The 27,875-nt window shown below is 34.8% G+C and overlaps 1 protein-coding gene across 5 annotated transcripts in view; it reads left to right on the top strand.

Moving 5' to 3' along the window:
• The window catches only part of PKN2 (protein kinase N2), a 169,441-nt gene that overhangs the window by 28,828 nt on the left and 112,738 nt on the right, over positions 1–27,875 (top strand). For 4 of the 5 annotated variants that reach the window (XM_089919907.1, XM_089919912.1, XM_089919908.1 and 1 more), the window contains exons 2-3: positions 9,842–10,142; positions 27,122–27,276. In XM_089919907.1, coding sequence (XP_089776033.1) covers positions 9,842–10,142; positions 27,122–27,276 — 456 coding nt within the window. The remainder of the gene's footprint in view (positions 1–9,841; positions 10,143–27,121; positions 27,277–27,875) is intronic. The other variant, XM_089919913.1, reaches the window with a different exon arrangement.

Raw genomic sequence — 27,875 nt, 5'->3', positions numbered from 1 at the left:
TGATTTTTGAGTGTTCTTGTATCCTGTGATAGTACTGAACTCTTTTATTCTAGAAGTTTCTGGTAAATTTCTTGGGATTTTCTATGTAGATGACCGTATTATCTTCTAATAGGGACAGGACAGTTTTATCGCTTCCTTTTCAATCTGTATGCCTTTTATTGTCTTACTGAAGTGATTTGGATGCCCAGTACTGTGTTGGATAAGAGTGCTGAGAGTAGACATCCTTGTCTTGATCCTGATCTTAGGGGAAAGAATTTAGTCGTTCAGCACTACATATAATGGTAGTTGTAAGTTTGTTGTAGGTGTTCTTCATCAAATTGAGGAAGGTCTCTATTTCTAGTTTACTGAGAGTTTCTAATTATGAATGCATATTGAATTTTGTCAAATGCTTTTTCTGCATCATTATGAACTCATGTTTAGCTTAATGTAGATATGGATGTCTTTTTTGTTTTTTTAAACCACTGTATGTCCAGTGTTGAGTACAGCATCTAGCACATATAATAGGTATTCAGTAAATATTTGCAGGATGAATGGATCAGTCATGTTTGGCCAGGATGTAGGACAGCTCTGGTTTAATTTAGTGAGGTGTCCATCCTTAGATCATTCAACTGTGGCCACAGATCTATAGGATCATGTAAGAGCATTGAAGACCTCACTAGAATCACATGGTTTGAGTGAGATAAGAAATATTTCCCAGGGCTTCCCTAGTGGCGCAGTGGTTAAGAGTCTGCCCGCCAGTGTAGGGGACACGGGTTCGAGCCCTGGTCTGGGAAGATCCCACCTGCCGTGGAGCAACTAAGCCCCTGTGCTACAACTACTGAGCCTGTGCTCTAGAGCCCGCGAGCCACAACTGCTGAAACCAGCGCGCCTAGAGCCCGTGCTCCACAAGAGAAGCCACCGCGAGGAGAAGCCCTCGCACTGCAACGAAGAAAAACCCGCGCACTGCAAAGAAGAGTAGCCCCTGCTCACCACAACTAGAGAAAGCCCACTCACAGCAACGAAGACCCAACACAGCCAAAAATAAATAAATAAATAAATTTATATAAAAAAAATTCCCAGAAGCTCAGGGGAGAAGAGTATGCAAAATAAGATGAAAAATTACTAGTGGCATCCTTTGGAACAAGGGTGGAAATGTGACCCTAAATTCAGTTCTGTGGTATAAAATGAGATTAGAGTGGTAGAGAACACAAACACTTATAGGAGAACATTGGTCTTGATATTGGAAAAAAATCATATATATATAGATCTGGAATTGCAGGTATCATTACTAAATTACAGAGATAAAATTTCATGTTTCAGGGCTTCCCTGGTGGCGCAGTGGTTGAGAGTCCGCCTGCCAATGCAGGGGACACGGGTTTGTGCCCCGGTCTGGGAAGATCCCACATGCCGCGGAGCGGCTGGGCCCGTGAGCCATGGCCGCTGAGCCTGCGCGTCTGGAGCCTGTGCTCCGCAACGGGAGAGGCCACAACAGTGAGAGGCCCGCATACTGAAAAAAAAAAAAAAATTCATGTTTCAGAGCAGGGAGCTATACCTATCAATATTATTTGGGACTCTTATTTGTGGTAAGGGAAAACTTAAGTCAAACCAACTTAAGCAAAAAATGAATTAGTTGGCACTATGACTAATGAGTTTAGGGGCATGAGGGTATGTTTGCTTTAAGCATGTTTAAAGATTTAAGGATTTAGATGCTCAACCTGTGTCCTTACTTGATTTTCTCTATCTACATCTTCTCAAAGTGTTGGGATGGAGAGGTATAAAGTGGGAAAGAAAAGGAAAATTGTTTTTTCTTTTTTAACATAATGATAATGTTATTAACGCCCCCATCCCTTTATCTATTGAGAGTCAACAAAAAGTAGTTAATAATCAAAATTGAAGAGACTGCTTAGAGCTATCATTATGGCTCTAAGAGCTATCTTGCCTGGATTGCTGCAGTAGCCTCTGTATCATATGTCTCTGGTAGTGTAATAAACTCATCTCAGAATTCTGTGGGTATAAGAGGTGTTTCTTCTGCTAGTCTTGCCTGTGCTCACTTATGCAGCTGCATTCAGCTGGTGGCTAAACTGGACTGGAAATGTCCACTGTGGCCTTCCTCACAGGTCTGTTGCCTCAGCTGGAATAGATGAGACAGCTGGAGTACTTTGGTTCTCTTCCACATGGCCTCTCTCCACATGGCCTCTCTCATCCTCCAGGGTCCTCTCTCTCTAGCAGAAAAATCTGGACTTCTTTAAATAGTAGTTGAGTTTTCAAGAAGGAAGACAGAAGCTATGAGTCCTCTTGAGGCCTCTTCTTGAAGCTCCCTGCCCATCATCAGAATGTCACTTCCATTACACTATTAGAGTAAGTCAGAAGGCTAGCTTTGAGTCAGTGTGGAAGGAGGCTACATGATGATATGAATGTAGGAAAGCAAGATTCATTTGAGTCCATTTAGTAACAATCTACCATAGCTTCATAGCAGTTTTCCCTGCCCCCTCAAATCTGTTAACACAGGAGGTCATACAACATTACTTCTCTCCCTAAGCCCTACACCATTTCACTCAGAATAAAAGCCAGTCTTTATATTGGCCTACAAGGCCCTATATGATCCTTAGTGAGAGAGGGATTTATAGTTCGTCTGAGACAAGAAGTCCAAAGTAGGCAGTCTAGGACTTGTGTAGCAGTTCAGTAAAGCCATTGGGGTCCTAGGCTCTTCCACACTGCTTTGTCATCCTTGTTCTGTCCTATTTGCCTGTTACACCTTTAGGCTTTGGATCTGCATTCTAGGCAAAAAGAAAGGGAAAATTGGAAGCTTTCCCCAAAATCCTGGGCTTCCCTTTGCCAGGAATTGTCATGTAACTACTTCTAGCCGCAAGGGAGTCTGGTGAAGTGAGAATTTTATCTCAGCACTTTGTTGCATCTACCAAAATGGAAATTTACTTAGTGAGGAAAAGGGGGAGGCTGAATATTATGTAGGCACCCAGCACTATCTCTCAGTACTATGTGCCAGGAAATATACTATTGCTATGAAAGCATACTTCTTATTCCTAGCACAGCCATTATGAGACTTAGAAATAATACAGTCAAGGTAGTTGTAATAATTCCATTTTACAGAAAAAAGAAATTAAAGCTTTAGCATGGTTGCAGTATCAGAATTTATACATGGCCAGCCTGACTCCAAATACTTAGTTCTTTCCATCATACTACATTCTAACTGAGCTTTCTGTTAAGACACACACACAAACACACACACACACACACACACACACACACACACACACACAAAATATAGCCTACATTTGTTTAAAGCTTTACTGCTTCAGATTTTGTTTGGTTTTCATGTCTGTCTTCTTTAGTAAATTGAATACCTGAAATAAAGCAGGATTGTGTCATTTCCATTACCTAGCATTCAGTGAATATTTTGAATAAAGAAGTTTTAAAGGAACTAAAAGGTGGGAGAACCAAACATAATTTTGCAGATGGGTGAACAGGTACAGAGATGGAATAGCATGCTTGGGTTGCATAGCTAGTGACAGAGAGCTGGTGTAAGAACTGGTTTCTTGCTTTCTGGTGAGAGCATTCTCCCCTTAGACACAGAAGGTTGGATTAGGGTGATATGAGAGAATAAGAGGAAATATGTCCTGCCAGTACCCCTGAATTAAGGCACATAATATCCCTTAATTAATGCAAATCAGTTAGGTAAGGGTGTAGTTCAAATAAAGGGAAATGGATAAGAAGGTGGTATGGAGTAAAAGAGCACCAAACTAGGAGTCAGGAGACTAGTATGCTAAACCCAGCCAGTTCACTGACTTTTCTTTGTGACCTTAGGCAAGTTGCATAGCTGCTTTGAACCTGCTTTCCTCAAAACTAAAGGGAGTTACACTACATGATCTTTGAAATTCCTTCTAGCTAAACAGTATATGAATCATTGTACCCACTGAGTTTTTATGGGTGCTCTAACATTTCTTGGCATCTATCAGGTCAGACTGTTTTATATTTCTATAATATAAAGAAAGTAACAGCTTTTTCACTTCTTCTCTGGGAACTTGGCCAGTGAGAAGTAAACATCCTTTCCTGTCTCTCCCTAAATGAAGTACTTGGTCATAAGTGACAGACTTTTTTCTTCATTTTGTTCTTTGAATCTGATCCTGTTCTTATTTTAGTGTTTTTCTTAACTTCACTGTGAGTTTGTTGAAATGTAGTAAATAGAAAATGTCAGTTTATATTTTATTCTACAGATCAGAATTTTGTTATTTTATAAAATAAAAATAGTTGTATTTATCAAATACATATTAACACATTTTCATACTTGGAATACTTGACTGGCATATGACATGGTCTAGTTATAATGAGTGGAATGTGTAGTCTCATCCTTTGCAGTGGAATTGTATTGACTGGAAATAACCTAGTTAAATAATAGCAAATATACTGTAGAGTGTAAAGTATCATTATAAGCTTTTGCATTTACCAAAATTGAAATAAAGTGAAAGTTACTTTTGATGTCTTTAAAAAATGTAATTCCCTCCTATTAGACAGGCAGTATATATTAATTGCTAAAAAAAAATTGAGAAAATATGGAAAACTTGGAAGAACAAAATGAAAATCTTCTTAGATTTTTTTACCCAGAGATAATTATTGTTAATATTTTAATCTCTTTCCTCCCAGTCTCTTTTTGTCCATTCTTATTTTGAACATAATTTGAAATAAAACTGTGTACATAGTAGCAGTACATTGAGCTGGACATACTGCTGAGGAATAATAAAGAGTATAAATAAAAGAAACCTTTCCTTATTCCCTAGACTGTTTGAAATTCTTTTGTTATGACACTTATATCCTGAACTTTCTCTTTTCTATAAGTTGGTTTAAAGCCCTGCTACTTGTAAGTTTTGTAAGGGAGTCTGTCTGTGCCCAGCATATATTATTTTAAAAATTATTGTATTTACCATTCTATATAGTTAATAATTCCTACTTATCTTATTAGTTTACATTTCTAGAATTAGAATTACTGGGCCAAAGGGAATCACTATTTTAAAGATTCTTGTTATATAGTTCCAACTTATAAAGTTTTACAGCTTACATCTGGATTCTGGCCAACATTATGATTAGAAAACTCTTTGTCAATTTAAGAGGTAAAAATGGTACAGTCTCTCCTGCCATGGCACAACTTTTTTTTCTTCAATAGAAGTGAACATACACAGGAAAGTAAGCAGGGGAATGATGTAAGTGTAACATGGGCACTGGGTTAGTTCATCTGTCATTTCCCCAAGAATGTTAACATTTTGAAGCAGCTGGTTTTTAATTTTTTTTTAATTTTGGAGAAAGCCTTAGCAATATATGAAGATAAAGGCTGAAAATCCTGTAGAAGTTTGATAGTTTGGAGCCTCTGTTGTTATTAAAGAATAGTTTTCTGTTGATCTAATTATCATTCATTTGTAGATAAAATGCTTTTTCTCTCTATTTACTTTGTAGTTGCTGCGTTATTTTCATTTATCTTATTTGCAACTTGGTATGACCTTCCAGTCTAAGGATATATCATGCTTCAACTCTGGAATATTCTCATCCATTTATCTCTTCATGTAGCGCTTCTCCCCCATTGTCTTTATTCTGTTATTCTGGAGCTCTTACTGCGAGGATCTTGGATCCTCTCATTCTGTCTTACATGCCTTTAAATTTCTCATATCGCTGTATGATGAATTCAGAATAATTCCCTCAAGTTATCTATCTGCCAGGATACTAATTCATTAGCTTGGTCTAATCTGCTATTTAACCTGTCCACTGAGTTTTTAATTTATTTTGGTTCCTTTGAACTCCATCTAATTTTTACTCTTTGTTTCTTACTCATTGAAGTCTCTGTTCCTTTTATTTATTTAGCTGCTCGAAATCTACTTAACCTAAAAATCATTTCGATGGTACTACTATAAATCCTCAGTGTATTAATTTCACTAATGTTTTCCTTGTTTTTGGATTTGGCCCATCTGATTTGAAAGGCTGCATTAAGGATATAGATGATATAAAATACATTAAAAATAGGTAGGATTAATCATGAAAGAGTTGAAATATTTTTAAACATGATGGTGGATTTCGATTGATAGTGAAAGGAATAGGGTATAAGAAAGAAAGACATGGATGGGTAAGAGAATATAACAGCAAAGTGTTAGATTAATTTGACTAGAATGGAGTGGCTAACTAAGCTTGTTGATTTCAGTGATAAAAGGTTTGAGAATTAATGGGGTTTCTTTTATGTATATATGATTGGTAGAGAATCATGAATACTACTAGGAGTTTAGTTTTATGTTTAGGATTACTTCTGTGTTTTTTTCCTTTTTTTATCTCTTTCTGAGCATATTAATGAATTTAAAAGGGAGTTTGTGATTAGAGGTTGGATCTAACTTTGCTTGGTTTTGAAAACATGAGAAAAGGTATCTACTGTTTACTTTTGGGGGAGGTGTGAACTTTATTATAGAGTACAAAGAGTTGAATGGTGGATGAAAGGGTAAAGCTTATAAACATAAATTACTATAATGTTACTACTGCCTCTAAGAGAACCTACTGAGACAGATTATCACTGAAGATTTTCACTGCTTAAATAGCTATTTTTTTTTCCTGAGGCTGATTTATTTTACTGTGTCAAGAATATTATTACATTGCCTAGTACTGATTCCATTTATGATATAATTGCTCTTTTTTTTTTAAAGGGTAGAGACATAATTTAATAGATGGAATATCTCATTTCAGTTGTTCCAAATGCAAGAAAATTATATTTTCCAATAACTTTCACAGTTTATTGCAACTAAAATTTTTAGGAAAAGAGTAATAGAAAGTACTGTAACCTTTCCTATCTGCTGTCAGGGGGCATAGTTTATCTTAAGTTATTGATTATGGTGTATGTATCTCCTGCTCCTTTCCAAAAGGTATTTGAGTCATGTCACAACAAAAGATGGGAGTAAAAATACCGTTACTAGAAATTCAGGCCTTTTAGGAAGAGGAAGCAAACATGCTAACCACATATGATTTATATCTAATATCTAATTTTAGCCAGTATAGTTGCTATGATTGAATATCAGTTTTGCCTTAGAGCTCCCTGGAGTATGAGTTCTCTTTACCAGAAAGAGGAAAGCATGACTTCCTTAGCAGTGATAGACTTTCCTGAATTCTGAAACAAGAATATTAAGTAATGTAATCAAATCATTAAGAAAATAAAACAGAGCCACTCTGCCAGGCATAAGCTCTGCCCTCAAATTGCTCACAGTCTTTGGAGTTGTCAGATAAGGAAAGGAATACTTGTTTAAATAAAATCCACATTATCAGAGCACACAGGAGAGAGGCATTTAATCTAAATTCTAAGAGAGGGCATAGGCAGGAAATTCTTTCCTGGGGAAAAAATTATGGTAAACTTTGAAACAAAGTAAAAGTTAACTAAGAAAAGAAAGACTAGGAAGAGATAGTTGAAGAAAGAAGGGAAAATGATGCATCCCAAAGGTGCAGCATGCATAGTAGCTGAGCCAAAAGAGATTGTCTCTGGCAGTAAATTTCTGTAATTTGATATGATCGGCATTTAGGGAGCAAGTTGGAAAGTGGAAGTTGAAGTAGCCAAGGGTAACAGTGTTTTTTGGTTGTTGTTTTTGTTTGTTTTGTTTTTAACAGCCTTTAAATATTAGTACCATGATTTTCAAACTCTGCAACAAGGCTCTCTGGAGTGCCTCAGCAAGCTCTCAGGATGCTGCAGTATATTTTAAAAATTTCAGGGAAACACAGTGACACCATTTGTTGGATACCATGTGGACTAACTAGAGTCAGTAAAGTTTCAATATTAAGGATATTCTACAACCCCTTTGTACTGGCCGTATAGGATGAAGGTGGGAATGTGCAACTGATTTCAAGTTTTGAGAAATTGTGAAGTACCCAATAGCAGACATATATCCCATTAATAAGTAACTGTGGCTATTAAAGAATGAAATACAAATGTAATTTTCTTTCAATTTGTGTTATTTCAAACAGCTACTAAGTTGTTATAAGTATTGATTAAGTTATTTGGACTGTACTACTTAATAAATGGAATTGTTAGGTATTTCTTTTAGCCTATGCATCATAAAGAAAAAATTACTGAGACACTTAACGTTCTGGCTTAGTACCTAATATTAAAGTACAGATTTGTGAAAGCAATTCATGTAGTGTTTTCTAAGTTTATAAAGATAGAAATAAAACTATCTAGAGGAATGCATTTAGCTTAAGCTTTCTCATTTAAGAATTGTTTGCCTCCGTTCCCTTTACCTGAAGGTAGACAATAGAAATTTGGGATTTTATCTTTTGACAATAGTCATATGTTTTTGATAACCAGACAAAGGTGGATTTATAAACTTTGGAAACTGAATAAATGGATTGATATGACTTATAGTCCATTATAAATAGTGAAAAGCCTCGACATTATTTTGGCCCAGATAGGAGATCATTCTATGTTCGTATAGATAAGAATCAGAAATTTAAGGCCAATAGGTGTAGATCACCAGTTTCAGGAATTTTGAATCTAAGATCTATGGTACCTGGAAATAGTACATACAATAGTACATACAAACATGAATTTTCTTTGTTCTACTCTTTTTTTGTCAATTTCAAAGGGGTTGTTGGCCCTAAAAAGGTTAAGAACAAATTTATACATCAACTACTTCATTTTTTGCATAGTATGCCTGTTGGCACCAGGTAAATTGGTACCAATGCCAAGACTAAATCCTGTATCTTCCCATCCATTGTCTCACTGTTATGCAAAATACATGTTTTTCAGAGGTGAAGAATTAGACGTAAAGAGTATTTGCACGAAGTATTTAAATAGAACTTATTTTATGGGTGTGATGAATTCCCAAAGAAGTTAAAGAAAATCTTTTAATTACTTAGGTTTGTGGTTCAAAAGATACATAAAGGGTGCACAGTGAAATATAAATCTCTTTTCTGTGTCCTTCACAAGCTCGATTCCTCTTCCCAAAGGCAAAAGTTAACTCTAGTTTCTTGTGTTTCAGAAATTAAAAATGTAAAAACCAATAGTATTGTAGTAATGGAGTTTAAAATAGTGAATGATATACAAATAGCCAGAACATAACTTTGCCTGTTTTAAATGTAGATTAGATGTACTTACCTGATTTGATTTTCATTTTAAGTTGAATAACTGATACTGTGTACTCTCTTAGCTTCTGTCAGTAGGACATAATTTAGACATTTTTTAGTAGTGATGTTTATGTAGTCAGTCAGCCAAATTATCAATTGGGATAGATAGTCATGAAATATATGAATAGAATTCTGAAATTAGTCTTCCCAAGCCCTAATGCATTTAATTGCTTAACTAAAAAGTGGTTATAAGGATATAATTTTATTTTATTTTTGCCAATATTAGTTTATTTTTAAGAGGTTTCTTATAGAAGATAATATAGAATTTTATCTCACCTATGGAATTTAATAATAATCTTCACTTATTAAGTGACTATAGTGGGCCAAGAATTATATTTGGAGCTTCACATACAATATTTTGAATTACCACATTATCTCTGAAAAGTGCCTAATATTATTATTTAGATTTTACACGATTAGATTGAGCATTTGAAAGGTTAAATAACTTGCTCAAGATTCACAGTGTAGGTTTTGGAATCTAACTTGGGTTCATGGAATATCAAAAATTCATTGTCTGTTTATACAGCCCAAAGTTGTCTTTGTGTATAGATGTGTTTATTTTAATATAAAATTGTCAGGTAATGTTATTTAGTGAGTGGGCAGAGTTTTTGAAGAATTGCTTTAAGTACAGTTGTATTCTTATATGGCCTATTTTACTGAGCAGCTAACTTTCCTAAACTCCCACATTTGTGTGTTTATTTTTTTTCTGTAGGGAGATTCCCGAAGTCTTCCCTTTTCTGAGAATGTGAGTGCTATTCAAAAATTAGACTTTTCAGATACAATGGTGCAACAGAAATTGGATGATATCAAGGATCGAATTAAGAGAGAAATAAGAAAAGAACTGAAAATCAAAGAAGGAGCTGAAAATCTGAGGAAAGTCACAACAGATAAAAAAAGTTTGGCTTATGTGGACAACATTTTGAAAAAATCAAATAAAAAATTAGACGAATTGCATCACAAGCTACAGGAACTAAATGCACATATTGTTGTATCAGATCCAGAAGATGTTACAGGTATTTTATTTGATGTTTATATAGTATACTAATAAGAAATGTATTATTTTAAAAATAATAAGATTTGTGACATGTAGAGTCTTTAACTTTTTTGAAAGTACAGGGACTGTATTTTCTCCTACAGTTAAGGTCTTATTTATATTCTATTCAGAAGGTGCAGTGAGTTGATGAATATGAAAATTAAAACGTTTACTTAGAGATGAGTAATTCTCTGTCTACTCTCTTACCCTCTGTCACTAAGACATTACTTAAAGTTATTTTCCAGTATTTATGTTTTGTATTGAGTCAACCACTTGCTCTTACCTGATTCATCCTTGAGATCAGCAGCACGAGTTTGCCAGATGACTTTTTAAAGTTAAAAATGCATTCTATGACCAAGGGATATTTTTATTTTTTGCAAATATAGTTAATCAAACCTATGACCTTTGTTCTTTGAGCTCTAAGCAACTGAATTAACAACTACACTACCAGGCATTTTGTTTAAAAAAGAAGAAAATTTAAAAAGCCAAGCATTACTTTTTTTTTTTTCTCCAGTATAGAAAATGAAAGGAAAATACAACCTATAAGTCCAACCTAAGAGCATAATTTTTAAACAGTAGAATTAACAGATGTTCATGTTGGAAATTTTTCAATGGTACAGAAAGTAAAAATAGAAAAATGACCTCTATCCACTCTAGGCCCACTCCCTAAAGGTAGCATTACTAAGTTTTTTGTTGTTATGTCCTTCCAGAAAAAAAATTCTATATTTGTATCAATGTCCATCCATTCATATATACATTCTTTCTAAACCTTTTTACTTAACAAATCGTATAAGACACATTTGATCTAATAGTTTTGTCTTTGCAAAGAGGATATTTTGAGCTAGTTATTTAATGTCTAAATCCTTAATTTCTATATTTGCAAAGATAAGGAGTGGTATACGTAGAATGATGTATCTAGCACCACAGAAATTTTAGAAGAACCTGTATGATTAGCCAAGAAAAAACAGATATAAGTAAAATTAAATTTGCTTAAGGAAGTACATAAATCTGACCAAGAACCACAAATTTCTAATCTTAAAAGTTGTGTACAATGCTTCTAATATTCAGTGTACTTATAGAGCTTGTTTTAATGCATTACTTTCAACATCTGGGACTTACCTTAGGGGTTTCAATTGGAGACTGTCTATGTAGAGATTTCAATCTTGTAAGAATAATTAAATCTTAGAAGTGAAAGAAATCATAAAGAAACCAGCCTTCTTATTTTATAGCTGAAATAATCCCAAAGATGTGAATTAATTTGCCCAGAATTACAAAACTAGCTAAAGAACTCTTCAATCTAGTATTTTCTTACCCACAAATTCAGTAATTACATTATAAATGGAAATCTGTATTATGAAATGCTTTTTCTTCAGCAATATCATATAAACTTAGATATAGCCTATTCTGTTGGAACTCTGCCGAGCTCTACGTTCTTTGCCCATTACTTGTTTAGGAGAGGTCTAAAATAAGAAACTGTGCTGGAGCTTTAAACTCAGTTTAGAGAAAACATTTTTGATAATCACGGAATACCAATAACTACCTTGTAATTGGAATATAGAAGTGTTTTTGCCACCCAAAGAGTAGCCCATTTGGTTTCCCCAGTCCCTTGTAAAAAATTAACTTTACTGAAGTATGTAAATTACATATGATAAAATGCACATATTTTAAGTATATGATTTGATGAGTTTTAACAAATGTATATACCCAGGTAACCATCACTACAACTAGGGATCCTGACCATCACTTCAGTTCTCTTGTATACATACTTGCAATCAATCTACAATCCCCATCCCCGGCTTTAGGTAACCACTGGTCTGCCTTCTATCACTTTAGATTAGATTTGTCTTTCCTAGAGTTTCCTATAAAGAAATGACCTTTTAGTCCTACTATCAAATTCCTTTTCTACCTCAAAAGCCAATTTGGATATCTCTATGAAACCTTCCTTGACTTTCTCTGATTATCTTCTCTATTCTACTTTGTCCACTCATTGTTGTATTACAATTTATTTCTGTACATTTTTATATCACTTACTAAATTGTGTGATCCTTGAGGACAGGACCATGTTTTCATTCATTTATTTTCAAGGTTTATCATAAAGCCTGGAGTATAGTAGGTATTTAGTTGAGAGTATTATATCTCAAAAAAAAATCCCAACAAATAAAAACCTTGTATTAGTTTTTGTAATTAATACCAAAGCATAATTTATCATGGTACTTTAAATATTTAATACTTAGGGAATAAAGCCTTAAATAAAAGTTTTAGGAGAAATAATTCCAGAAACTTTCTTTGCTGTTATTGACTTATCAGATAACTGCAGGGCAAATGTTATATGAAATATAACTCTCTACTGTGACTTCTTAACACTTCAGTTTGTTTGGAATGAACTTGACAAGCTGGTTACAGTTTGAATATATTAAAAAAACAGTTCTCTTTGCAAATGGCATATTCACACATCTTGGTAATAAGTTGTTTTTTGGTTTGTTTGTTTTTTTTCTCATACTACTTATTTGACTGCATTAAAATGAACAACAACACAGAGGGTTAAAGGTAGTTCAATGTTAATTTTAGGTCACATTGCCATGAAATTTTATGTTTTACATTGTGTACTAAAGTAGGCAAAATCATTTAATTTGATTAGATCTGACATAAAGGGTCAAGGGCCTAGCATTTTGCTTTCAGTTCTCTAAAGTATGTAGATTAATAAGTATGTGCAGAAGTATTCGGCTAATTCCTGTTGTCTTGTGGGTATGTAAGCAGAATGAATGATTCAAGGAAAGAGGGACAGAATTTAAATTTGCATTGTATATATGATTACCATGTAAGCAGTTAGGAGGCCTGTTCTTAACTCACTTCTGCAATAATTAACTCTGTTAACCATTAGGTTCTAATTTGTAAAATAAGGACTTTTATCAAATGAACTTTAAGACTTTTAGCTATAAAACTCTCTGAAATGTTGCCTATTATAATGTCAAGATCAGATCATTTGGGACTGTTTGATGTTCTCTTCATGCCCATGATACTCTAAGCTTCCTGTTCACCTTCCATATACTTCAAGAATAGTCTCATAGAGTATTATTATTATTCCCACATGGAAATTATAAACATATTATAAAATGAGGCTGAATGCACCTTGTGAAAAAAGTCATTGGAGCTCTGTAAAGTGGATTAGTAATCTAAGCCTTAGTTGATACCTGAGACTCTGAAAGGAAATATTTAAGAAAGAACTAATTTTCTGAATCTTTGGACTCATATATCATCCCTAAAGAAGAGGACAAGAATATTTCTCATATTTTATTAGGTATAACTAATAATTTGTGTAGTGTAATTCCCTGTTTTTATCTTACTTCCTTCTCTTGTACCTCTTCCCATTTCCATTTTCTCAGACCCCACCAAGCTTAGATTGATTTTTACCTTTTGAGGTAATGAATATTTTCTTTAATATATAGTGTTCAGAAAGAAAATATTGATTTAGCATTGGAATTTTGTGTGTGGTTTTTTTGTTTTGTTTTTGTTTGTTTGTTTTGGCTGCACCACACAGCACATGGGATCTTAGTTTCCTGACCAGGGATCGAACCCGTACCTTCTGCAGTAGAAGCGTAGAGTCATAACTAATGGACTGCCAGGGAATTCCCTGGAATTTTTTGGAGTTAACCTTGGAAATTCTTCTAAATCCCAGAGATATATCTATATTGAGGGAGTCTTCTTAATGACTAAAATATAGTTTATGAAGTCTTTCTTGAATGAGAAGTGAGAATTTAAATTTCTTTTTATTATTGGCCTATCCACCTAAATGTAGCATAGAAATTATAGTTGAATTTTATATTTATTAAAATCTGTGTGGCCTGGTTTATTATGCAGTTTCTACATATTCCTTATTTCTGATTGAATTTCTCATTTTGAGGTAAGCACATTTTGTATTAAGTTGTGTACTCTTTTTTTTTTTTTTTGTGGTACGCGGGCCTCTCACTGTTGTGGCCTCTGCCGTTGTGGAGCACAGGCTCCGGACGCGCAGGCTCAGCGGCCATGGCTCACGGGCCCAGCCGCTCCACGGCATGTGGGATCTCCCCGGACCGGGGCACAAACCCGTGTCCCCTGCATCGGCAGGCGGACTCTCAACCACTGTGCCACCAGGGAAGCACAAGTTGTGTACTCTTAAGTAAAGGATTGCTGTTAAGTAGGTAACTGTGATCATTAATTAACAAGGCACTTTTAATGCCCCTGGGTTTGTTTTCTCATCTTTAAAATCATGAAATTAAATGATTCATAGACACCTAATACTTGAATCCTTTGGTATATATTTTTTTTAAGTTAATACACAGTAAAATTGATTCTTTTTGGGTACATCATTCCATGAATTTTAATATACATATAGGTTCATCTAAACACCACCACAATCAGGAAAAGGAACAGTACTATCCCTTTGTGGTCACACCCTCTTCCTATTCCATATCCCCCGTCAACCACTGGTCTGTTCTCTGTCACTTATGGTTTGCTTTTCAAGAATAACATATAAATGGAATCATAAAGTTTATAACCTTTTGAGACTGACTTCTTTCACTCAACATATTGCTTTTTGAGATTCATCCAGGTTGTTGCATTTATCAATAGTTTATTCTTTTTTATTGCTGAGTGGTAGTCCACTCTATAGATATACCACAATTTACTTATCCATTCCTTCACCAGGAACATTAGGGTTGTTTTCCAGTTTTTGGCAGTTATCAGTAAAGCTGCTGTAACTACCCATTAACAGGTTGTTGTGTGAACATGTTTTCAGTTCACCATGGTAAACACTTAGGAGTGTGATTCCTAAGTCATATGTTAGAATATGTTTAACATTATAAGAAACTGCCAAAATGTTTTCCAGAGTGGCTATATTATTTTTCATTCTCACCAGCAATATATGAGAGTTCCAGTTGTTCCACATCTCCTCCAGCACTTGGTATTGTTAATGTACTTTTTAACCAGTCTAACAGGTGTATAGTGGTTGATGATATATATTATTGTAATTAGGAGGAGGAAAGAAGAAAAATAAAGTAGCACCATCTTAAGGAGAATTTATGAAAGAACTGCGCATGGCCTAGGTACAGAGTTATGTACAGAATGAAGAAGTCTTTCCTACCAGAGATATGCAATATGCAGTTTTTAAACATTAGGATGTAATGTAGCATTGATCTGTATTTCTGTTTTTGTACCAGTACCATACTGTCTTGATTACTGTAGCTTTGTATTATAGTTTGAAGTTGGGGAGCCTGATTCCTCCAACTCCGTTTTTCTTTCTCAAGATTGCTTTGGCTATTCGGGGTCTTTTGTGTTTCCATACAAATTGTAAAATTGTTTCTGATTCTGTGAAGAATGCCATTGGTAGCTTGGTAGGGATTGCATTGAATCTGTAGATTAACCCACACACATATGGTCACCTAATTTATGACAAAGGAGGCAAGAACATACAATGAGAAAAGACAGCCTCTTCAATAAGTGGTGCTGGGAAAATTGGACAGCTACATGTAAAGAATGAAATTAGAACACTCCCTAACACCATACACAAAAATAAACTCAAAATGGATTAAAGACCTAAATGTAAGACCAGACACTGTAAAACTCTTAGAGTAAAACACTCTTTGACATAAACCACAGCAAGATCTTTTTTGACCCACCTCCTAGAGTAATGGAACTAAAAACAAAAATAAACAAATGGGACCTAATTAAACTTGAAAGCTTTTGCATAGCAAAGGAAACCATAAACAAAACAAAAAGACAACCCTCAGAATGGGAGAAAATATTTGCAAACCAAGCAACTGACAAAGGATTAATCTCCCAAATATACAAACAGCTCATGGAGCTCAATATCAAAAAAACAAACAACCCAATTAAAAAATGGGCAAAAGACCTAAACAGATATTTCACCAAAGAAGACATACAGATGGCCAAGAGGCACATGAAAATATGCTCAACATCACTAATTATTAGAGCGATGCAAATCAAAACTACAACAAGGTATCACCTCACACCGGTCAGAATGGCCATCATCAAAAAAGCTACAAACAATAAATGCTGGAGAGGGTGTGGAGGAAAGGGAACCCTCTTGCACTGCTGGTGGGAATGTAATTGATACAGCCACTATGGAGAACAGTATGGAGGTTCCTTAAAAAACTAAAAATAGAACTACCATATGACCCAGCAATCCCACTACTGGGCATATACCCCAAGAAAACCATAATTCAAAAGGACACATGTACCCCAATGTTCATTGCAGCACTATTTACAATAGCCATGACACGGAAGCAACCTAAATGTCCACTGACAGATGAATGGATAAAGAAGATGTGGTACATATATACAATGGAATATTACTCAGCCATGAAAAGGAACGAAACTGGGTCATTTGTAGAGATGTGGATGGACCTAGAGTCTGTCATACAGAGTGAAGTAAGCCAGAAAGAGAAAAACAAATATCGTATATTAATGCATATTTGTGGAATCTAGCAAAATGGTACAGATGAACGTATTTGCAGGGCGGGAATAGAGATGTAGACGTAGAGAACAGACATGTGGACACGGGGGGTGGGGGAAGGGGAGTGTGGGACAAATTGGGAGATTAGGATTGACATATATACACTACCATGTGTAAAATAGTTAGGTAGTGGAAACCTGTATAGCACAGGGCACTCAGCTTGGTGCTGTGTGATAACCTAGATGGGTGGGCTGGGGGAGGGGGAGCAGTGGCAGGGAGGTCCAAGAGGGAGGGAATATAGATATACATATAGCTGATTCACTTCATTGTACAGCAGAAACTAACACAACATTGTAAAGCAGTTATACTCCAATAAAAAAGAAAAGAAAAAAAATCTTCATTATATAAAAAGCCAGTTTTAAGCACAACACTGTAAATCAACTATACTTCAATAAAATAAATTTTTTTTAAGATATAATGTAACATATATAGGCAGTTCTGAAATTTTAATGCCTCCGTTGCTTATTTTACCTTAAATAAAAACACTACAACCCATAATCTTATCCGTGCTATTTTTGTAAAATACTAAGAAAGCTTAACCAAAGATTGTGTTAGTTATAAAATATTTCAGCAAAATTAGTTCAGTTGGTGACATCTGACATAGGTCATCCTGAGTACACAAAATAACTGATTTAAGAATCCATTAATAATTAGTGAGCATTTATTATAATCTGAGCAGTTTCCAGATGACTATATAAGGTAAGCATATCTGTTTAAACAAGAAAGATGGATTTTGGGGGAAATATAAACAGTTAATATAATTGTAACACATGTCAAGAATCTGGAGCAGCTTTTTTTAAAATATCTGTTTATAAGTACTAAGTGAAAACCAAAATGTTGACCAGTGAACAGTAACTACGAGACTTACAGATGGACGTTTGTGGAGATAGCTAAATAGTAAGATAGTGCGTCAGCATACTACTACTTTTATTAATTTAGATTTGGCTAGATTTACTTCAGTTATATTTCCTCTTATTTTTTTGTGAATGAAATAAATAGCCTTGTTCCATAAACAGACATTCTGGCTGTACAGGTACCACTTTATGAATATTGAGCATTGGGAATCAGCTGGGTATAAACTAAAGAACAAAGTTTCTATAATCCAAGGTCTTATCCCAGCTGGATCGTTACATAGTTATGTGTTTGTGTATCACTTGCAACCCCTCCAGGCCTTGTTTTTCTCATTCATAAAACAGAGAATAGAGACTGTATATGCTCTTTCTATGGTGTTTTGTGAACAAGGGTTTTAATAGCTTGAGGAAAGGTCAAGTATGAGGCGTTTAAGCTTTTCTAATTCTGAACATGAAACCTCTGGATGTAAGTAAAATCTGAGGAAGCTTTCCTGGGGCTAGGAAGTAAAGATTCAAGGTCAATTACATTACTAACCTCCACGAGAATGAAGTAACCAGTTTAAGGCTAAACCTTATTTAGGAGCCTTCTAAGGATCGAGACTGCTCCTGTTTTCTAGAACTCTTAACTCATTTTGGAAGCCAACTGCTCAGTTGTGGATTTAGAGAAAATAGAAAATACCAGAAACAGCATATCTGTTGCTCTACACATTGTTGGGAAAACTACTAACAAATTCAGTTTTTACTCATCATTCTAGCCTTGGAAAATCTCATCCCTGAGGAGATTTTAACCATGTTGTATTTTCTGCTGACTTTCAAAGTGGTATTTCAAACCAAAATGGATTTTCTGGGCTTCATCTCATAATTTACAGCCTTATAACCTTATGGATATTGCCTGAATATAGGTATTATTATCCTGTTGGCTTTGCCTCTTACCATGTTTAAAGTTGAACTCTTCCTTCCTGGGACACTGCCTCTAAATCTTTCCCTTTTGTTTTCTGTCCTGTTAATAGCATGACCCCTATAATCTGTAACTAAAATCTGACTTTTACTGTAGATGTCTGTCTTTCTTTTTACTTTCACTGTCCAGTGTAAGTGAAGTCACCAAGCCCTATAGATTCTACCTCTGACATAGGTCTCAAATCTGTATCTCTTCTCCATCCTTACTGCTAAAGCCTGCAAGTTAAGTATTTCTCTAATCCAACCTAAACACTACTACCAATTTTTTTTACTTAGTATTCAGAATTGATTCTGTTACTTTCTTGCTTTAAACCTTTCAGTGGCTCTCCATTCCCTACAGAATACAGTACAAATTTATAGCATTACAGAGATGCCTTTCATATAATCTGGCCTCTGCTAATAACTTCAATTTCTGATTGAAATTGTTCCTCCCAAATCTAATTTTCCCATCTTTCTTCGTACCATTTATGTTTGCTCTCTTTCTTTACCTTTCTACACGTGTGTGTGTGTGTGTGTGTGTGTGTGTGTAGATTGGCAAATCTAGGTGGTGGGTTTATGGGTGCTCACTATACCATTCTTTCATCTTTTCAGTATATTTGAAAATGTTCATATATACACACATACACTGTTGCACGAATAGACACACATACCCATTTATATAGGTACATAGAGGTTGTACCTGACTCTAAGCCCTTTGAGAAAAGGAATTTTTTTCTCAAGTCCTTTGCACAATACCTGAATATGTATGATGTAACCAGTTCCCTGTGTTAAATTCCCTTTGTTCAAAATATCTAGTGTGGTTTCTGTTTGTCAACTAGACTGAATGGTATACCTTCTTTACATACCATATAACAAACTTAGAATACTTTAATTTCAATCTACCTAACTCCAGTTGACCTAAGTGCTGTCATTGTTCATATTCTAGTTCTATCATTTTATCTTCAGTTCCACAAGTTACATTAATATTGTTTTATATAGTCATTGTTGGTTTATAATTACCCACGTGTTTATCATTTTCTTTGTTCAACATTTCTTCATGTTTCTCAGGCCTTCCTTCATCTTGTTTCTTTTTCTTCCTAAAGGTGTAGACTTTAGAAAGATATTTCCCCGGGTATATCATTCTAGGTTGACATTTATTTTCTCTCAGTACCTGGAAACTATTATTTTATGTCTTCTGGATTTCCCCTGTTGTTTTTGAGGGGGCAGTTACTGATCTAATGGTTAAACTATGCAGATATTCTGCCTTTTCTCCCTAGCTGTTTTTAAGAAACTCTTTTTCTGCATTGTTCTGCTGAATGGTATAGATTTCTTTTCATTTGATCTGCTTGGGTTATGTTGGGCTTCCTGGATCTGAGATTTGTGTATTTCATTGATTGTGGGAAGTGCTTAGCGCCTATCTCGTTGAATGTTGCATGTCTTGTATTCCCTCTTCTCTTTCATTTTGGAACTCCAGTTAGATGCATGATAATTTCTTCAAGTCTATCTCCATTTCTCTAATTCTTTCCATGTGTCCAGTTTGCTCTTGACCAAGTATATTGTATTTCTAATTTCTGTTTTGTATATGTATTATATATACACTTGCTACTACAAGTTCCGTTTTGTTAATCTTGGTAATTTTTGATAGTCTCTTGTTTTAGTCATTCTTTTGATACCTTTCTATTTAATTTTACCTATAAAATGTACTTTTTCACATTTTGTGTGAGGTAATGACAACAAATGAAATCTTTACTGTGCTACTCCTGTAGTTTTTTTTTAACTCACGATGAATTTTTTTTTTCTGCCGGAACTTTGTGATTTCTAGTTGTGGGCACATTTTCATTGGAACTTTATCTGTGGGAATTATTTTAGGTCTGGATTTAAAGTGCTTTCTTTCAAAGAGGATTTGCATTTGTTTCTGTAAGATGCCTGAAAGCATTATCAACCTGAGGCCAATTAAAATAAAATTTATGATTAATTTTGGGGGGGGCACATAGATAGTATGATTTCCTGCCTCAAACCTGTATGAGAGCAGTAAGAATTTTTTTTTAAAGAATATCCATTTCCCCTCCCCGCCAGTCACCCCAAGCCAAAAGCAAGTCAACAAATAATTCACCTGTTATGGATGACAACTTTTTAGGTTCCTGTCTTTAATCATGTTTTTCCTGATCTGACTGCCTACTTTGTAAGAGTCCTTGGGCCTTTTCTTGGGCTCTTATTAAAATCCAAGCTTTACTTCATCAAGATGATGAGAGCCTAATAAGTCTCTTTTGTTCAGAAAAGCAAAAACATTCTCAGAAAAACAAAGGTACAAATGTCTACTTATATCTGTCCCGGGATTGTGTCACATGCACCATGCATTCACTGCCTTCTCCCTATCCCCCAAATGCAAGTAAGTCTGAGAAATCTTGTTTTTTCGTTTTCTTTGTCCCCTTAACCTGCTCTTAATTTAAGCAAGAGAGAAGGAGATTGCACATGGAGTATTAAGTTAGTCAACCCACCGTTTTAGGTACTTAAAGATTGCAAATATCTTCTGACTCTATAATTTATTTGAGGTGCCTCGTAGCACCTTGATTTTTATAGGTAATTGTTATCTCTTGAGTTATTTTTGTAGAATTATAATTTCCTAGGATGTCCTCCAAAGACAAAGATATCACGAAAAAAGAAAATTACAGGCCAATATCACTGATGAACATAGATGCCAAAATTCTCAACAAAATACTAGCAAACCAAATCTAACAGTACATTAAAAGAATCATACACCATGATCAAGTGGGATTTATCCCAGGTATGCAAGGATTTTTCAATATCCACAGATCAGTCAGTGTGATACACAGTATTAACAAATTGGAGAATAAAAACCATATGATCAGGGGCTTCCCTGGTGGCGCAGTGGTTGGGGGTCCGCCTGCCGATGCAGGGGGCCCGGGTTCATGACCCGGTCTGGGAGGGTCCCGCGTGCCACGGAGCAGCTGGGCCTGTGGGCCGTGGCCGCTGGGCCTGCACGTCTGGAGCCTGTGATCCGCAGCGGTGAGAGGCCTGCGTACTGCCAAAAAAAAAAAAAAAAAAGGAAAAACAAACTATATGATCATCTCAATAGATGCAGAAAAAGCTTTTGATAAAATTCAACATCTATTATGATAAAAAAACTCTCCAGAAAATGAGGATAGAGGGACCATACTTAAACATAATAAAGGCCATATATGACAGTCCCACAGCTAACATCATGCTCAACAGTGATAAGCTGAAAGCATTTCCTCCAAGATCAGGAACAAGGCAGGAATGCCCATTCTTACCACTTTTATTCAACATAGTTTTTAGGAAGTTCTAGCCATAGCAATCAGAGAAAAAAAGAAAAAGGAATCCAAATTGGAAAGGAAGAAGTAAAACTCACTTTGTGCAGCTGACATGGTGCTATACATAGAAAATCCTAAAGATGCCACCAGAAAACTACTAGAGCTCATCAATGAATTCGGTAAAGTTGCAGGATACAAAATTAACATACAGAGAGATCTGTTGCATTTCTATACATTCACAATGAACTGTCAGAAAGAGAATTAAGGAAACAATCTGTTTACTATTGCATCAAAAAGAACTAAATATCTACAAATAAACCTAAGGGAGGCAAAAGAACTGTACTCCAAAAACTAAAGACTGTTGAATGAAATTGAAGATGATACAAACAGAAAGATACACGGTGTTCTTGGATTGGAAGAATCAGTATTGTTAAAATGACCATGTTAGCCAAGGCAATCTACAGATTCAGTACAATCCCTATCAAAATACCAATAGCATTTTTCACAGAACTAGAACAAATAATTTTAGAATTTATTATGGAAACACAAAAGACCCCGAATAGCCAAAACAATCTTGACAAAGAACAACAGAGCTGGAGGAATCAAGCGCCCTGACTTCAGACTATACTACAAAGCTACAGTAATCAAAACAGTATGGTACTGGCACAAAAACAGACAATAGATCAAGGGAACAGGATAGAAAGCCCAGAAATAAACCCACGAACTTACGGTCAATTAATCTATGACAAAGGAGGCAAGAATATACAATGGGGAAAAGATAGTCTCTTCAATAAGTGGTGCTGGGAAAACTGGACAGCTACATGCAAAAGAATGAAATTAGGATGTTCTCTAACACCATATACAAAAATAAACTCCAAATGGATTAAAGGCCTAAATGTAAGTCCAAAAACCTTAAAACTCCTACAAGAAAACATAGGCAGAACACTCTGACATAAATCACAGCAGTTATTTTTTGGATCCTTCTCCTAAAATAAAGGAAATAAAAGCAAAATTAAACAAATGGAGCCTAACTAAAAAGCTTTTGCACAGCAAAGGAAACCATTGACAAAACGAAAAGACAACCTACTGAATGGGAGAAAATATTTGCGAATCATATGACCCAATGAAGGATTCATACCCAACATATGTAAACAGCTCATGCAACTCAACATTAAAAATAAATAAATAAATAAATAATGGGCAGAAGAACTGAATAGACATTTTACCAAAGAGAAAATACAGATGGCCAACAGGCATATGAAAAGATGCTCAACATTGCTAATCATCAGGGAAATGCAAACCAAAACCACAAAGAGGTATCACCTTACAGCTGTCAGAATGGCTATCATCAAAAAGTTACAAAAAACAAATGTTGGCGAGGAGGTAGAGAAAAGGGAAGCCTTATACACTGTTGGTGGGAATGTAAATTGGTGCAAACTGTGTGGAGGTTTCTCAAAAAACTAAAAATAGAAATACATATGACCCAGTAATTCCACTCCTGGGTATATATCTGAAAAAAACAAAAACACCAAAAAGATGAATGCACCCCAGTGTTCATAGCAGCATTGTTCCAAAGTATGGCTACAACCTAAGTGTCTATCCACAGATAAATGGATAAAGAAGCTGTGATATATATATATATATACACACACACATATGATGGAATACTACTTAGTCATGAAAATGGCCAACAGAATTTTGCCACTTGCAGCAACATGGATGGATTTGGAGGGCATTATGCTAAGTGAAGTAAGTCAGACAGAAAGATAAATACTGTATGGTATTGCTTATATGTGGAATCTAAAAAATATGACAAGTGAATATAACATAAAAGAAGCAGACTCACTGATACAGAGAATAAACTAGTGGTTACCAGTGAGGAGAGGGAAGGTGGGAGAGACAATATAGGTGTGGGGGAGTGGAAGGTACAAACTGTTGGTGTTAGACTCAAGGATGTATTGTACAACAACAGTAATAGCCAATATTTTGTAATAACTGTAAATGGAAAGTAACCTTTAAAAATTGTATTAAAATTTTTAAAAATTAAAAAAAAATGGAAGGAAGAAAAATAGTTTGAAAGGGAAAACAGGTGAAATCTAAGGAAGACAGCAAAGTGTTTCTCTAATCTCTAAATGAGTAAAAAGTGGTCTTTATAAAACAAGACATTTCTAAAGTTAAATTTCTGGCTTGGCATATACTTTTGTGACCGTTGTAAATTACTTAACCTCTCCGAGTTTGATTTCTTATTTCTAAAATAAGGTTATACTACAAACCATTGTTAGTTCCTTTGAAGATTAGATGGCAGAAATAGCTGCTTAACTGAGCCCTGACATGTAATTTTATTGAGCCCTACACTTTAGCCTAAGCACTGTACAGGATTTATCTTCACAGTAACCCCAAATTTGTGGTTAGATAACTGTAACACGTATTAAGTAAGTATCTGATCAAGATCACACGAATAACAATCACAGGATTTTAACCCAGACATTCTGACCTCAAGAGCCCAGACTCTTAACCGTTGTGTTATTTCTTATGTTCTTAAAATTCTTATTAAAACTGAAAGTATACTTTTCCATGAAAACAGTGTTAGATATTATAATATTATTACGAATTCACAGACCGATAGAATCAGTGGGTATTTCAGTGTCTTGGACAACCTTCTTTAATGTGCAAGAATTTCTTAAATAGTATCTTTAATGGTTTGTAATCTAGCTTCTATATAAATGCTTCCAGAGACAAGGATTTTATTACATTTTTTAAGGTAAACCATTTAACTTTATAAGGAATTTCTCTTTATCCTGGGATGAAATTTTTGCACTCACTACATTTACCCTTTGGTTCTAATTCTCTGCCCTGTGAGGAGATAGTAAGAGGACAGCTTCTTTTAGAGACAGTTGTTTAAATGTTTAGGCAAGAATCATTTCTCTTACCCTAGGCTAAACACCATCAAGTATTTTACAGACAACAAATTTCCATACTTTTCTCAGCTGAGGTCCTTCTACTCTGAATGCATTCCAGTTCTTTTTAAAAATGTGCTTGCTATAAATTAACTTTATATACCAAATTTTGTATAATTTCAGTTTCTTCCAAGAGTCTTGTATCATTTATGTTAAAAAAAAAAAAGCAGGAAGTGGGGGAGAAAACCTATCTGTTCACAGATCTGAATGCACTTTTCAGTCATTGCTATAAATGTGCACTTCATTTATGGACTCAACAGAGATATACTTGACACTTGTACACTGACTAGTACTAGTTACTGTTTACTGGATATTTACTATGCACCATGGCCTTTTCTAACCTCTTTATACATAAATCATTTAGTCACAATAATCCTGTGAGGTAGATGTTATTTTCACTATTTAACAGATGAGGAAAATGAGGCACAGAGCTGTTAAGTAATTTATCCCATATCACATGGTTTGTACTAAATCTCAGTGCCAAAACTAGATTCAGACTTAGGCACAGCCAGTAGAGAGAAAGAGAGAGAGAGAGTGTGTGTGTATTTATTTATGTCTTAGCTTAGGCTGCTTTAACAAAATACCATAGACTAGATGGCTTAAACAACAGAAATTTATTTCTCATAGTTCTGGAGGCTGAGAACTCTGAGATTAAGGTGCCAACATGGTCAGAGTTATGGTGATGGCCCTCTTCCTGGTGTGTAGACAGTGTCTTCTCACCATATCCTTACATAACAGGGAGACTGCCCTTATGACCTAATTACCTCCCAAAGGCCTCACCTCCAAGTATCCTCACGTAAGAGCTTCAATGTATGAATTTTGGGGGTACACAAACATTCCGACCATAGCAATATGTTAAGTAGTTCTTTTGTGTGCCTGATCTGAAAGCTTGTCTACCTTTTATAGTAGTTTTCTTTAAGCATATGTCAACTTATAAAAATCAACTTTTGGAGCAGCTCATTTGTAATTTGGGAATTCAGTAGCAATAGAAACCTTTCTTGAATTTGAATCCTAGTTAATAACTGTAACTTCCTGATATGTAAAGTGTGGATAATATGTCTCAAAATGTTATTTTAAGGATTAATATGCATACATACACATTTGTGTGCGTGTATAATTATACTGTTATATATGTAAGTATACACACATACACACAGTGTTTAGTATAGCTGTTTACAAGGCTTTTAAATGGCAAAGAGGCAGCATAGCACAGCAGTTATGAAGCTAGACTTTGGAACAGAACTGACTTACTACCTGTATGACTTTGGGCAAGTTTCTTAACTTCCCTGTGCTCTAGTTTTCTTTTCAGTAATATAGGTGTAATACTTGTTTCAGGGTTGTTATGAGGATTAATGAGTCAATAAAGCCCTTAGATCAGGACTTAGACCTTGTAAAGTAGTATGTAAATGATAAAATAATATTATTTTATATCAGTATCTAACATAGCATCTGTATTTTTGTAAGTTAATTAACAAATTATGTTTAAATGTTTTTGAACTAGTGACTTTTTTTAAAGAAATATAAAACCAAATATGAAACATATTTATTAAAATTGGTTAGTCACACCATCTTTTATTAGAGAGAGAAGGGAACCCTGAAGCACAAAGGTTAAATGACTTGCAGTTTAAGCAGTTTTCTGGTGATTACCAAGCTACTTATAACTAAACCAGGTCTATTACTCTAGTCTTGTAGCTTTATTTATTTATTATTTTTTTTAATCTAGAGACCTGGTGTGGATAAAACACAAAATAACTTCAATATGAAGAAATTTAGTTATGTGGTAGAATTATTAGATGTGTTTCAACACTAATGAATTACTGAGAATAGTGTTCTATTTTGAAGCTTTTGTTTTTGTCTCAAAATAGAAGCACCATGGTATGCTTTATGAAAAGCAGTGGACTACACCCCCTACCATCATAGTAGAAAGCAAAATGTGAAGACTTTTATGCATACACTTAGATTATTTTCATTAATGCTAGCATTATATTTGAAGTACCCTTAGTCCTATTTATAGGTAATTATTTTAGTATAATTTGTATAATTTTGAGTATGCTTTGTTCTCTAATCAATCAGGTAATAAGTAGGGAATTTAGTTTAATTCTTAAATACGCTAGTCAAATTGATTTGATTTAATTTTAAAGTAATTGTGTTAGAAAAACTTTGGACAATGATCTAACTCAGCTTCAGACTCAATGTAGTCACTTCTACAGTATCCCTGGCAGATAGTTCTACAACTCTACTTGAATATTTTCTTGACTTGAATTCTTGTATTTTCTGTAAGCATAAGGAGATTCCATTTAAGTGACTTCAAGCTCATCTCAAACCTTGTAATTCTTTGAAAATATTAACTTCCAATTTTAAGCAGCAATTGGTCCTAGTAAATAATTTTTAATATACTATTTAACTTACAGATTGCCCAAGGACTCCAGATACTCCCAGTAGTGACCCTCGTTGTTCCACCAGCAATAATAGACTGATGGCCTTACAAAAACAATTGGATATAGAACTTAAAGTAAAGCAAGGTGCAGAGAACATGATACAGATGTATTCAAATGGATCTTCAAAGGTAAGTACAGTAAATAAATGTAAGTGTGTATACAGTCAACCCTTGTTATTCACCGATTCCACGTGTGTGAATTAACCTACCTGATAAAATTTATTTGAAACCCAACATCAGTACTTGTGGCACTTTCACAGTCATTTGTGGGCAATGCACAGAGGGGTAAAAAATTTGAGTTATCTGATGTGAACGTTCACAGCTTATGTTGAACAAGATGATACTCTTCTTGTTTAAGCTCTTATACTGTAAACAAGTATCCTTTTCATCGCCTATTTAGTACCACATTTTTTGCGTTTTTCCGCTTTTCATGATTTTGCTGTTTAAACACTGTATTAGGATTTCTGAGATCATTTTAGCCTCCAAATCTGTGTATTGACAATACAACAAATTGGAAACAAAAGATTTCTAAAATATTATTTTTAAAATTATTTCTACCAAAATCAATCAATAAAAAATTTTTAAGTAAAATTGTCTGAGTAAAGGGTACACAGGAACTCTCTACTCTCCACAGAAAACTACAACTTTCTGTAAATCTAAAATTATTCTAAAACAAAAAATTTATTTAAAAAAGTTTTGGCTATAATGAGTTTTCCATCACTACATAC

Source organism: Delphinapterus leucas, chromosome 1 (genome assembly GCF_059928025.1).
Source record: "Delphinapterus leucas isolate spDelLeu-1000000601 "Yukka" chromosome 1, BTC_Dleu_Yukka2, whole genome shotgun sequence".
In the NCBI taxonomy this organism is placed as follows: domain Eukaryota; kingdom Metazoa; phylum Chordata; class Mammalia; order Artiodactyla; family Monodontidae; genus Delphinapterus; species Delphinapterus leucas.
The sequence above is the reverse complement of the archived record's forward strand: the minus strand, read 5'-3'. Positions and strand labels throughout refer to the sequence as shown.